We start from the raw sequence: 13,638 nt of genomic DNA, 5'->3' as shown, positions 1-13,638 counted from the left end.
TCAGTTTGCATTCTTTGCTGCTTTTCTCATGTTCTGGCAAACATCTCAAGTTTTATTAAAGGGCCGGCATATTTCAAGCATAATCGGTTTGCTGTCTTGGTGGGATCTTAGTGTGTTGTAGGGAATATCATCTAGGGAACTCTGGAAGACGTTCATTTCATCTCTCTCCCATATGTGCTCTTTTATGGAGCATTTATATGAGACTGTGGGGTGAGGCCCAGAGTGAACTCCCAAGATTTGTCAGCACCTTGTTTCCTCACACCTTTCAAGAGCAGAAAAAGTGTCTATCTCCTGTGTTGAAGGGAGAGCCGGGGCTCTGATAGTCAGCAGTGGGGCCAGCATTCCCGTTGCAGGAAGCCCTGGGCCCCCATGCAGGGCTCCCCCATGCAGGGCTGCCTGAACTGGGGCGGTGTGCCGAGGGTCAGAGCCCCAGTGCCCGAGCGGGCGCTCAGCAGAGTGTGCGCAGCAGGCTGGCCTGGGCACTGGAACTGTTAGCAGTCTGGGACAAAATAAGGGTACGCTTGGTATAAGCATTTGGCTGGAAACTTTTATAGCAGTTTGGCAGTAATTTTATGTTAACTGATCCTGATGATACAAGTTTTGTGCTTTTTGTCTTTCATTTTTATTTTTTAAAGATTTTATTTATTTGAGCTAGAGCATGCGAGAGAGAGAGCAGGAACGGGGGGTAGGGACAGAGGGAGAGGGAGAAGCAGGCTTTCCACTGAACAGGGAGCCTGACAGGGGGCTCGATCCCAGGGCGTCGAGATCATGACCTGAGCCGAAGGCAGACATTTAACTGACTGAGCCACCCAGGCGCCCCAAAACCAGTTTCAGTTTTTACAATCTTTTCATTTCCTCCTCTTTGACGGGTGTTTGGGAAAGATACTTGGTAATGCATACAAGTGGCAGTGGCCTATGGCTGATTAATCTGGACATGTTGTCAGAGCCAGAACTGGCCACAGATTACAGAGGGCTACAGTTACGGAGCCTTGCAAAAGCCTACCTCTCTGCGGTGAGGATGGTGGAGGGCTTGTTTCATTTAGAGACACAGAAGATTTGCAGCCCCCATTGTACAGCTTTAGCCATGGGTCAAAAACAAATACAGAGCCACACAAGCAACACAGGGAATTCTGTCCGTGATTAGAAACAGAGCGGTCCGTGTAGCAGAAAGCATCGCTTGGGACTTCTCATTCCATAATTGAGACCATCCCTCAAACTGACCAAACCAAAGTTTTGTGACTGCTAAAGAGGCGACGGAGATGCCAAGATCTCAGAATCCTCCAGACCAACAGAAAGACAAATGCGAATGCCGCCAGTAGGGGAGGTGGGTGGTTGTTAACAGAATCTGATACAGAACTGTCTACATGAGTCCAGGAAAGCTTGGTGGTGACAATCTCCCCAGTTTGAGAATTCATAGCATAGATGGGATTTTGACAAGCAGGTGAAAGCACTAAACTGGAAAACAAAACCACATTCTGTCACGGAGAGCTGCTTCACTCTCGTGGCATTATAGCAGGGCTTTATCTTTTGAGACATGTTTTTGCCTACTTCTTGGAGACTTATGAAGGATTCTGCCATTGATTTTGGGCCACAGACGTGTATTTGTGTAGTGTTTTTGGTTTGGCTTCTCCCTCGGCACACTTGGTATTACGGGTAGTGATTTCCACCGCTGGGACGTCAGTTCCTCTGAGCGACTCTGCAGATGCGGGCTTGCTTCTCAGGAGGCACTTGGCACTTGGTGTGTGCTCACCCTTGCTGTCCAGCTCGGGGAGCAAGAGAGATCGCCAGAAGAACTAGAAGTACCACTGACTGCATCTGATTGTCCAGCAACCTTGACGAATTCATTTATTAATTCCAGGAGTTTACCTGTATAGTATTCTTACAGATTTTCTTCATACATAATCATGCAGTCTGGGAATAATGATATTTTTATTCCTTCCTTCCCAGCCCTGTGTTTTACTTCTCTTTTTGCCCATAGAACCTGGCTAATGTAAGACTTCCAGAACAGTGGTGATTAGAAGTGGTAGTGGTGGGCACCCACGGACTCGCTCCTGTTCTTGGAGGCATGGCAGGGGCTCTTCCCAGCAGTATTTAAGTTAGGTTTAATGTAAATATTCACCTTCAGTTCAAAGAAACATCTTCCTGTTTTTACTTTGCTAAGAGTTTTTACCATGAGTGGTTGGTAAACTTTGCCAGATGCTTTTTCTGCATATATTAAGACACCTGTGGTTCTTCTGTTTTCTGAAATCTGGTCAGTTACATCGATTGCTTTTTTTAAAAAATTAAGACAGTTTTTTTTTGTTTTTTAGAGCAGTTTTAGGTTCGCAACAAAATTGAGGGAAGATACGGGGATTTCCCCTCTGCCCTGATACATGCATAACCTGCCCCATTATCAGCATCCCCCAGCAGAGTGGTACATGTGTTATAACTGATGAACCTACATGGACACATCAGTATCACCCGAAGTCCACAGTTTGCCCTATGGTTCACCCTTGGTGGGTACATTCTGTGGGTTTGGACAGATGTATAATGACATGTATCATCACTATACTGTCATACGTAATATTTTCACTGCCCTAAAAATCCTTTGTGCTCCACCTTTTCATCCCTGCCCCCCAAACTCTGCATCCACTGAAATTTTACTGTCTCTTCGGTTTTGCCATTTCCAGAATGTCATGTAGTTGGAATCATATACTGTGATCGGCTTCTCTCACTTAGTAATATGCATTTAAGGTTTCCCTAAGTCTTTTCATGGTTTGGTAGCTCATTGCTTTTTAGCACTAAATATTCCATTGCCTGGATGGAATAAACCGTTTGTTTATCCTTTCACCTGCTGAAGGGTGTCTTGGTGGCTTTCATGCTTTGGTATGAAGGCTGCTGCAAACATAGATCACTTTTTTGAACGTTTAACCACCTTTGCATTCCTTTAACGAACCCCTCTTGGTCATAATATATTATTTAAAAATGTGTGATTAAATTGCTGATTTTTTTTTTTTTTTTTAAGATTTTGTACCTGTGTTTATAAGAAAGATTGATTTGTACCCTTTCTCATATTGTCCTTGTCTGGTGTTGTATCATTGTTTTGCTGGTCTCATAAGATAATTTGGGAAATGTTCCCTATTTGTTCAGTGGAAGAATTTCTGTAAGATTAATATTATTCTTCCTTAAATTACTGGAAGAATTCTGATACTCCTTTGTGGGAAGAATTTTAATTACAGACTGACCATTTTTAATGGAATAGGTCTGTTTAGGCTTTATATTTCTGGTTTTGGTTTTGTACAATAGCAATTTATAATGGCTTAAATTGTACTTTACAAAGAATTGTGTATGCATCTTGGGGTACCTGGATGGCTCAGTTGGTTAGGTGTCTGCCTTCAGCTTGGGTCATGATCCCAGGGTCCTGGGATCAAGCCCCAAGTCAGGCTCCCTGTTCAGTGGGAAGCCTGCTTCTCCCTCTCCCTCTGCCACTACCCCCTGCTTGTGTGCTCTCTCTCTCTCTCAGTTAAATAAATAAATAAAATATTTTAAAAAAAGAATTGTGTATGCATCTCACCTTTCATGTTCATTGACATAAAGTTGTTCATGATACTCTCTTATTAATATCTGATATTCTATCATTACCTCCTATTATTAACGTTCTCTTACCTGTTCTGCTTCATCCTTGATGTTACTAGTTTTCGCCTTATCTTTTTTCCCTTGATTAGTCTTGCTAGAGGTCTATCAGTTGCATTATTCTTGTTAAAAAAAAAACCCTTGATTTTGTTCGACTTCTAAATTGTACTGTGAGATACGGGTATTTAGACCATTAATTTTCAATCTTCATTTCTAATACATGCATTTAAGAGTATAGATCTTAGGGGGCGCCTGGGTGGCTCAGTTGGTTGGGCGACTGCCTTCGGCTCAGGTCATGATCCTGGAGTCCTGGGATCGAGTCCCACATCGGGCTCCCTGCTCAGCAGGGGGTCTGCTTCTCCCTCTGCCCTCTTCCCTCTCGTGCTCTCTGTCTCTCATTCTCTCTCTCTCAAATAAATAAATAAATAAATAAAATCTTTAAAAAAAAAAAAAAAGAGTATAGATCTTAGGGATGCCAGGCCAACTCAGTAGGTGGAACGCACAACTCTTGATCTTGATGTTGTAAGTTCAAGCCCTAGGTTGGGTGTAGAGATTACTTAAAAATAAAGTCTTAAAAAAAAAAAAGTGTAGATTTTAATCTAATCACAGCTCTGTCTGCATGTAGTGTTGATCTTTCTTTTAATTGTATTGTTGAATTCAGAATACTTGGAATTTCTTTTTGGCTAATGGGTTACTTGAAATACATTGCTTAATTTCCAAACAGTTGGAGATTTTTTTTCTTTTTTTTTTTTTTTTAAGATTTTATTTATTTGACACAGAGGGAGAGGGAGAAGCAGGCTCCCTGAGGAGCAGGGAGCCCGATGTAGGGCTCGATCCCAGGACCCTGGGATCATGACCTGAGCCGAAGGCAGTCGCTTAACCAGCTGAGCCACCCAGGCGCCCCCAGTTGGAGATTTTCTAGTTATTTTGTTGTCCAGCTTTATGCTAGAGACAGAATATACTTTTAATAATTTTAGTCCTTTGATATTTATTGAATCTTACTCTTTCACCGGCATGTGGTCAGTTTTAGTGAATACCTCATGTGCATAGTTACTGGGTATTTCCCTTGCAGAGGTGAATTGTGCTCGGGCGTAGTGCTTTCTGTTGGTTAGACTGAGTTTGTCAGTCTTGCTGTTCCTGTCTTGTGTCCTGGTCCCAGGTGGACTCCTAGTCCCTTCTGCCTGTTTTCAGCCTCACCGAGCTTCTAAAGGCTCCCTCTGCTCTTGGTTTCAGGATTGGTGACTGTCATAAAGGGACAACTAGCAGAGTGTGTGGGTCAGTTCTCCACCCTGTCCTGCTCACCAGAGTCCTGGGGTCCCCACGCTCATAACTTGGTCTCTCACTGCCAGAAGCTCAGCTGGCTTCTCTCTCATCGGTGGCTTTTCTTGGATCTTCAGGCTCTCGAAGGCCCAGAGTCGGCAAATGCCCTTTGGGAAAAGGCAGTTGTTCAGTGTCTCTTATGTCTCCATCTGTGTCCCCTGCTGTCCTGCTTGCCTCACAACATCTCGGACTCCAGACACTGGGCTGGTTTTTAATCTGACTTTCCTGAGTTTTCTCAGTGGGAGTGTTAATCTTGGCCAAACCATCCCCCCACATCCAGACGGAGGTCCTGTCACACCGGCAGACATTGGTTTGTTTATGCTTTGCGGTTTAGTTTTGCTTTCAGTTGTGGCTTGTCTGACTCTCCTGCTGAGGGACTGGCGAAGCGGGAGGACTTGGTTTTAACTCTGGGGTTTTCGTGTCATGACCACTCATTGAGTTTTTATTGTATGAAGAAAGAACTTGCATCTCACATAGAAGTTTTCAAAAGTAGGCAACAAAATTAATGTATTTGACTTTCCTATGAGATTTCCTCACAGATTTAAAGGCTATGATTTTAAAAGGGAGGAGGGTGAGGGGACACTGTTTATAGATAACGTGGTGAATTTTTGACAGAGCTGAAATAGGACTCCTGGCCTTTTAATTTATTAGTAAAAATTTGACAAAGAGTTGTTATGCTACCGTGAATTAGGTACTGCTCTGCGTGCGGGGGAGTACAGTGATTATCTTGGTAAATCACGTCTCAGTTCTCCCGATGCTCAGCTTCTGCATATGACATGACCGTAGGGGAAGAACATAGAACAGTGTTGTTAATATAAGGATTAGTATGTCACATTTTAATAGATTTCAAATATGGTACACTGACAGTTTTTTTTTTTCCCTCTTCTAGAGTATGACAGATACATAGCATCTAGCAAAATAATGGCAGCTGCTTACCTTGACCCAAACTTGAATCACACACCGAATTCGAGTACCAAGCCTCATCTGGGTACTGGAGTGGAACGTTCCCCTGGGGCAATGGAGCGAGTGTTGAAGGTCTTTCATTATTTTGAAAACAGCAGTGAGCCAGCCACTTGGGCCAGTATTATCAGGCATGGAGATGCTACTGATGTCAGGGTAAGTACATTTTCCTAGGAGATATCCTCCATGGACATTGAGGTTAAATAGGCATGTAGCTTAATGGCACATACCAAAAAAAGATAAAAATTTTTATTCCCATATTACAGCGATGTTAACTTTTTCTTTATAATATTTATTTACTTAATATGTGACTGACCAGGATTTTAATTGTAAAATCTCTTAGGGAAATAATAACTGAGTCATATGTTATTCATATAATGCTATTGATGCTTACCTCTCCTTTTAAAAAAAAAAAAAAAAAAGTCTTTAGGATACAAGAGAACAAAGCAATTAAAATTGCCTCTAATACTTAGGAAATAAACTATTTTCTAGAAAGTGCATCTTGAAGGTATCTGCAGGACTCTAAATAGGATAGGTTCTTCAAAAACTGATGGGTTCCATATACCAGACACTTGTCAAGGTTCTGGGGATGTAAAGGGTCCCTGCTTATACAGCAGCCTACTGTCTGCTGAGGGCGAGGGGGCGGGGGGGCACCCATGGCCTTAGCTGCGGTGCAGAGTGCGCCTGCCAAGGCAATCCTGGTGGCGAGGAAGGCTGCATGAGTGATGCTGAGTGTAGGTGGTAGCCTGGGGGTGGTCAGTGAGCATCCTGGCCGAGAGTGGTGAGAGGCACCTCGCGGGCCAAGGTTGCTGAGAGTGGGGGGTGAGAGTGTGGTTTCAGAAAACTGAGTTCAGGACGTCAGTTTTCAGCAAGTGTTTACTTTGGCCAAGTGTTACAGAAGCACTGCTCCTTCCTTCCCCTCTACCTACTCCGTGTTCCTCTTTAGGTCGGATAGTGTCCAGTGCCAGGATGAACATATATGTCTTTTTTCACCCTTTCTTTTTATAATAATGAAGCTAATTAATCTCCTACTCTTTAACTTATATGCCTTAAGTACTTTTAAGCAAATTAAAGGGATTGGCAGAATTAGGTTGAAGGGCACAGTATTACATTTGAATTCTATGTAATTTCCCATTACCTCTATAATATCTCAATACTCACTGTTCAGATGGATTAATTATTGAGAGGTGAGTAATTCATTCAGGGCTTAAACATGTATTAACATCTATTCACGTGCTGTAATTGAAATATAGTAGTCTCTCGTTGCAAACTTTTTATGAAGCTTGATGGCTTTTTCTAGTTTTCCTATAGTTTTGTTTTATATCTAATCTTCTAAACACAGTCACTTGGTAGAAAGGCCAGCAGCCAGTGTTCTACCTTAATGTTAATTGGAGGATTCATATTGGAGAGAAATTTTGTAAATGTAGAGTTTATGGGAAGGCTCTTAGCATATGTTCTAGTCTTTGTGAATTTCAGTTACAGTGAATGAGGAAGTTTCTTAAAGCATTGCATCAGTCTTAATAAACTTCTCAGTATTTGTACAGGAGGGGAGCCTTTCAGAGATGTGAAGTTGATAAGAAATTCAGCAAATATTCAAGATTGATTATATCTGAAAATGCACCTTGGAAAGGCTCCATGACAAAGGTGTTTTGGTATCAAATTTACTGCACACGAGAGGATTCATATCAAGGAGAAAACCAGCGATCACTGGGCACATGTCAGACCTTCAGCCAATGTTACAAACTTACCAGACATGAAAACATTTATGTTGTAAAGAAAAAATTAAACCAGATTCACATACCTAAGTTATGAGAACATCTTGGTCTAACTTTTATGAAGATCAATACTAGCAAATCCATGTGACTAAGAACCAGGTGGTTTTATTTCATAGTAGTTGATAAATTTTGAAATTTAATAGCTCCCACCAGTTGATGATTTTCAGCTTGAGGCAAAGAACTCTGAGTTGGCATGGTTCACCACAGCTTTTCCTGTGATGGAAGCTGGGTATTATTCATAACCCAGTTTCATTTCATGCTATAACATTTGAAAATGCAGTATTTTAATTCTAAATTAATGGATTTGCACAACTGAACAAAATAGTACTGAAGCACACGTCCATGCAGTCTTTCTCCGCAAGAAGCACCACACAAGGAACATTACAGACAAAGGAACTAGCATATATTGTTAGGCAGGAACATGGCAGCATTTGAGGCCCAGTGGCCTACAGCAGAAATGGGGTGGGGGTGAGTTCAGAGTGGAAGTGTAGGCACTTGGCAGAAAGAAACAGACCATTTAATAATGGTAGCAAAGAGGAAGCCAGGCCACCCAGTTTCTGAAAAGAGAGAGCTTACTGTTAGCCCCAGTAACTAATTCGGTTCAGACCCTCCACTGCTGCATGGCCTGCTACAGTAGCCGAGTGCAGCACTTGAACCCTTGGAGTTAGCTAGTCTCAACTGATGTTTCCTAAGTGTGAAAATGCAGAGTTCTGACGATTTAGTGTGAAAAAAGAATGTAAAATATCTCATTAGTAACCTGTTTTGATTGCCTATTGAAAAGATCATGTTCTTGACATAGTAGGTTAAAATGTTATTAAAATTGAATTCACCTATTTCTTTTTACCTTTTTTTTTTTTTAGAAATTTTAAAGTAACATATGCAGCTTGCATTTTTATTTCTGCTAGACAGTTGTGCTCTGTAGAAAGTAATTATCAGAGAGACTGCTTGACTCAGAAGAACCAACAGCTTTGGAGAAGTTGAGAAATTTATTTTCAACAGGAATATATCTGGATTCTTGTCGTAATTCATTACAGAGGTTTTATTTCTCATACCGCAGTTAATAATTTTACTCCTTTTACATATGTGTGCTACTTTATATTTTAATTAATTTTAATGTTTGGTTGTTGAAAGGATTCCTAGGACTCCACCATTTATAGGCAAAGTGCACAAAGCAGCAACAGTAGAAGAGGCTCCTTTCTGAAGGGACCTGAGAGTCTCAGGTGCAGGCCCCATGGCCTTGGACACTCAGAGGCCATCACCGGCCCACGTGGCCACACCTGTGGTAGGAGGAGGCCCAGAACCTCCTTGTGGGGGGTCTGTGAGATGGGCATGAAAGCACGTTCTGTCTTTATCATCAGCCTCAACCTGTGTGACTGCCCAGGCACCACCGAAATCAGGTGCAAGTCATAAACCCAGTCATGATTGCTGACAAGTCCTGGCAAGCTGGCGCATCCTGCCCCTAAATAAGCAGCAGCCCATGGATGCAGACATCACTTACCTTGGCCACGGCTTTGGCCCCGTGTCAGTAGCGTGCCCCAGGCAACTCTGGAGCTCAGATTGGGGTCGACCCCGAAGCGCCTCGGTTAACCCATGCCAGACTGTATTGAGTACGAATGGTCACCTAGAAACATTGTAGTGGTACTTCAGAGTAAGAAGGGTGTATAGGAAATTCCAAATTCTACCAGAAGAATCCCCTACTTGGGAAACAGAATGACATTTACATCAGACTTTTCATCAGTAGTGCTGGATGCAGGACAACACTGGAACAGTATCTTCTCAGGGCTCAGGGAAGTAAATTGTACCTCAGAAGTCTTCCAGACAGACTACCAGTCATGAAGACGTGGAATGAAGGTTTCTAGAGAGAAGTAAGGATGTAGAACATTAATACCACAGGCTCTCTTTAAGAAAACAGGAGACATACTGGAACAGACCCGTGAGCCCCAAAAGAAGTGCTGTAGGGATCTAGGCAGCTGCTGGCCATCACCGTGCGGCGGCCTGCAGGCAGCCCCCTTGCCCCTCTCCTCCATCTCCATGGTCTCTTCAGGCTGTGCCCAGCGTTTAATGCAGCTCTGCCTTTTCCACACCTGTCCCCCGTTCTGACTGGTCTCACTCTGAACTTAGGACCTGTGTGCCGCCCAGCTGCATCTCCCCCTCTCCTCTGTCTCTGTGCTTCTGACTCCGAAAGGACTGTCCATGCGTCAGTCTGAGGGCTTCCCTTCTTTCAGACACTTAGAATCATCTCTTGCTCCTCCTTTGCTTACGCCCTACATGCAGTATGTTAGCTGGTTCTGTCCACACCGTTTCCCAGATGCACCCAGAATCCACCCACTTCATCTGACCCCTACCGCGACAGCTTCTTCGAGCCACGTGGTCTCCCGACATCCCGCTATCTCCCTAGGGACCCCTCAGTCTGTTCACAGCCCAGCAACCGGGTGATCCTATGAAAATGAAAGCCAGAGCGTGTCACTCCTCCACTCAGAACCTTCCGTGGCTTCCTGTCTCATGTAGGGTGAACATTTAGGTCCTTCAGAAGCCCCTGACTCTCTCCTCTCCCTGTCACACTCCATGACCTTCTCTCCTCCGGCTCGCTCCCTTTGACTTTCTGCTTCCTGGGCTGTTTCTCTAACTCTTGTAATCAGTCATTTGCTCAAAACCTCCAGCAGCTCCCCGTTTCTCTCAGAGGAAAGCCAGGTTCCTTCAGCGGCCTATGAGGACCTATAGGATCTGGCTCCTTGTGGCCTGTTCTTATTTCCAGTGACTGCCCTCACTCCCTCGGCCTCCCAGCCCAGGAGTGCTTCCTCTCCTCCACGTTTTCTGTTGCCCGTCACCCCATTTTGATAATGATTTCTCCTTATTGAGATTGTCTTGTTTCTTGATTTGTTTGCTCTTCTGTTCTCTGCTTTCTTCCCCCAGACTGTAAGCTCTGTGACAGCAGGGGCCTTTCTGCTTCTGGTATTTGTCCCCAGCATCTTCTGCAGGGCCTAGCAGGCACACAGTATGTACTTGACAGATCCCCATTTGAGTGACTACATGAAATCCTAGATGAAATGGAGTACTTTTTTTTTTTTTTTAAGATTTATTTGACAGAGAGAGACACAGCGAGAGAGGGAACACAAGCAGGCAGAGAGGGAGAGGGAGAAGCAGGCTTCCTGCTGGGCAGGGAGCCTGATGGGGGGCTCGATCCCAGGACCCTGGGGTCACGACCTGAGCCAAAGGCAGAGGCTTCACCGACTGAGCCACCCAGGCGCCTGAAATGGAGCACTTCTGACAGAAATGTAAATTAGGAACATTGGTTGCAGAAGTAGAAAGTAGTAGACTAATGACCATAAAAGAAATTGAATTGATAATCAGAGATTACACCTATTGAAAACCATACCTGACCTTACTGATAACTTCTATTAGACCTTCATTCCTACCTTGTTACTATTTTCCTTAAATCACAGGGTCTAGAACAATCCATTTTATACCCAGACACCAAATCTGGGCAAGTACCATATAATTCGCTAGAGATTAAGTTGCAGTTGAGTTGTTGGACAATATTCTTGTCACGTTCAAAGTATCTTCAAGTTTACTAACAGGCTCAATGCCCTTTTCTGACCGTATAGTACACTCCGAGGTTTCCGTGCTTGTGATGAACCTCTAGAGAAAGGTGATATAATTAACCTGAGCCTGCAGGAGGAACTGAACACAAGAAATTCAGTCCTGTAGTTGCTAAAAGGTGAATGTAGTTGGTTGGATTAGGACTAACTATTGTAACCAAGCTGGTAGTGGGAAGAATAGCAGTAGAGAGAAACATTCTAATCAATTTAAAATCAGCTTTCTGATCGGAGTGGGCAAACACATGAACAGTTCAGGATTCTGTGGGTTTGTAGAAGTCAGGAGCTCTGTGAACAGAGCTGTGCTGTGCTAAGAATGGCTGGTGTCTGTAGGGGAAGGCATCCAGCAGGCAGTTTTCCCTGAGTTCAGCCACAGACGGCTGCCTGGAGGACTCTGTGTGCAGTAGTCCCGTGGTCTCCCGTGGTCTGCGGTGTTTATAGTTAGGTGTTGTCGCTGATGCCTATGTGTGTCTCAGATGGAAGCTTTTTTCTCTCTGCTAGAGGATCAGGTGAATGTGTACTTAAAAACTTGAACAGTGATTACTGTGTATTCACATAATTTTGGTGCAGGAAAGGACTACAGAGATTTTAGTTAAATTATTCCTTTAGTGGAGGGAGAGTGTCATCCAGGGAGAAGCTAGAAAGAAAAATCTTAAGGAAAAAAAAGTCAAAAGCAGTGTTAAGAAGAATATGAGACAGCAAGAGCATGAGAAGGAATTCTCTATTATTAGATCCTTAGATCCTTAGAGATGGCCCCTAAAGAGGTCCACATCCTAATCCAGAACTTGGGCATATTGACCTTCCATGGCAGAAGGGACTTTGAAGATGTGACCAAGATGAAGATGACCTTGAGATGGGGGAGATGAGGAGCTGCAGACCTTTTCTGGCTGTGGTCAGAGGGAGGGGACTGCGGAGGAAGCGTTGGGTACAGTGCTGCTGGCTTTGAAGATGCACGGAGGGGCCTCTAGCAGCTGGAGAAGGCCAGCCTAGAGCTTCCAGAAAGCAGCACATCCCTGCCAACGCCTTGATTTTAGCCCAGTGAGACCCATTTCAGACTTGTGATCTTACAGAACTGAGAAGTATACATTGTGTTCTATTAAGCCCATGAGTCTGTGGCCGTTTGTTATAGCAGCAATAGGGAGCAGATAGACACAGGTGTGCTGTCTCAGAGGACTTGGGGCCCGCTTCTGGGTGAGTGCTGACCCAAGAGAAGGGATGCACTGCTGTTGGAGAGCAGGATTTGGATCTCCATGGCTTCTTTGTGGTTGGAATGACGGTAGGCTTCTCCCGTGCAGGTGGGAGCAGAGGAGAGTAACAACTGTTGGTTTCCTCACCATGACACTGTGAAGAGCATCTGAAAGAGAGACACAGAAGAATAACCTCTGGACATTGTAACAAACAGATCAGGAGTGGCGAGTGCACTTGTGAATCCTGGGAGGAAGGAAGGAGATGAGGACTGTTGACAACACTGTGTGTGGTTTTAGATCTCTCTCGTAATAAAGAAATCTTACAAATCACTGTGAGAAGACAGCTGGACATAGCAGATACCTCTTGTTACCTTGTTGCCACCTTTCCCACAGACTGGTCATGCTTGTGCATGTGTTCAGCATCACCTCTCTCCTTCTAGACTAAGGCTTTGGAGGGTAAGGGTTCTGTCTTACCCATCATATGTAGGCTAGGTGCGTGCGTGTCCACTGACCGAATGAGGGAGTGAACATTCAAGAGTGAATGAACACGAAGGAATGGTTTGTAGGATTTCTTTCTACCAGGGAAAGGGTCATTATTTCTTTCCAGAGCATTGTCTAAAAGTTAAGTGACCAAGTTGAACCAAGCAGAATCATAAAAAGAACTTTTAGAAACGAAATTACAGTGTCATCTCACTAGTATGTAATCAGGGAAACGTAAATTACAATAACAACGAAATGCCCCCTCCCCCTTCTGTGGTCTGTCACATTGATAAACACTTTAAGATTGACTTTATCCAGCATCAGCATGAGATGAAGGACAGTCTCTTACATTATGTGCCAAGTATAATTGCTGTAGTTTTCCTGGTGGCCGTACTTCCAAAACGTCACATGTTTAAGTAGCTTTGGACCCAGAGCGTCTGTTTCTAAGCAGCACTGCTGCACACGTATGAGACCAGCTAAAAGCTCATGCATTGTGTTGCGTGCATCTCCACTTCCCTTTCTCGCCTAGAGCAGGGAAGCCAACAAGAAAAGAACTGTCCACCAGTAGTGGAATGGCTCTGGACGCAGCGTGCTACGTAACTGATAAGATAGAAGCATGGTGCACACACTGGCTAGAGTCTTTCATCCTCAAGAAGAATTCTTTCCCTGTGAATAGCTCATGTGAAAATTAATCAGGAAAATTATATA

General features: G+C 43.8%; 1 protein-coding gene across 6 annotated transcripts in view; it reads left to right on the top strand.

Annotated features, from left to right (window-relative positions):
- PTK2 (protein tyrosine kinase 2) overlaps positions 1-13,638 on the top strand; it is a 260,594-nt gene that overhangs the window by 81,515 nt on the left and 165,441 nt on the right. For all 6 annotated transcript variants that reach the window (XM_035012006.1, XM_035012007.1, XM_035012003.1 and 3 more), the window contains one exon: positions 5,822-6,048. In XM_035012006.1, the coding sequence (XP_034867897.1) occupies positions 5,854-6,048 (195 nt within the window). In that variant the 5' untranslated portion in view covers positions 5,822-5,853. The remainder of the gene's footprint in view (positions 1-5,821; positions 6,049-13,638) is intronic.

Source organism: Mirounga leonina, unplaced genomic scaffold (genome assembly GCF_011800145.1).
Source record: "Mirounga leonina isolate KUSES-001 unplaced genomic scaffold, KU_Mleo_1.0 Mir_165, whole genome shotgun sequence".
NCBI lineage: Eukaryota > Metazoa > Chordata > Mammalia > Carnivora > Phocidae > Mirounga > Mirounga leonina.
This window is presented reverse-complemented; position numbering and strand designations above follow the sequence as displayed.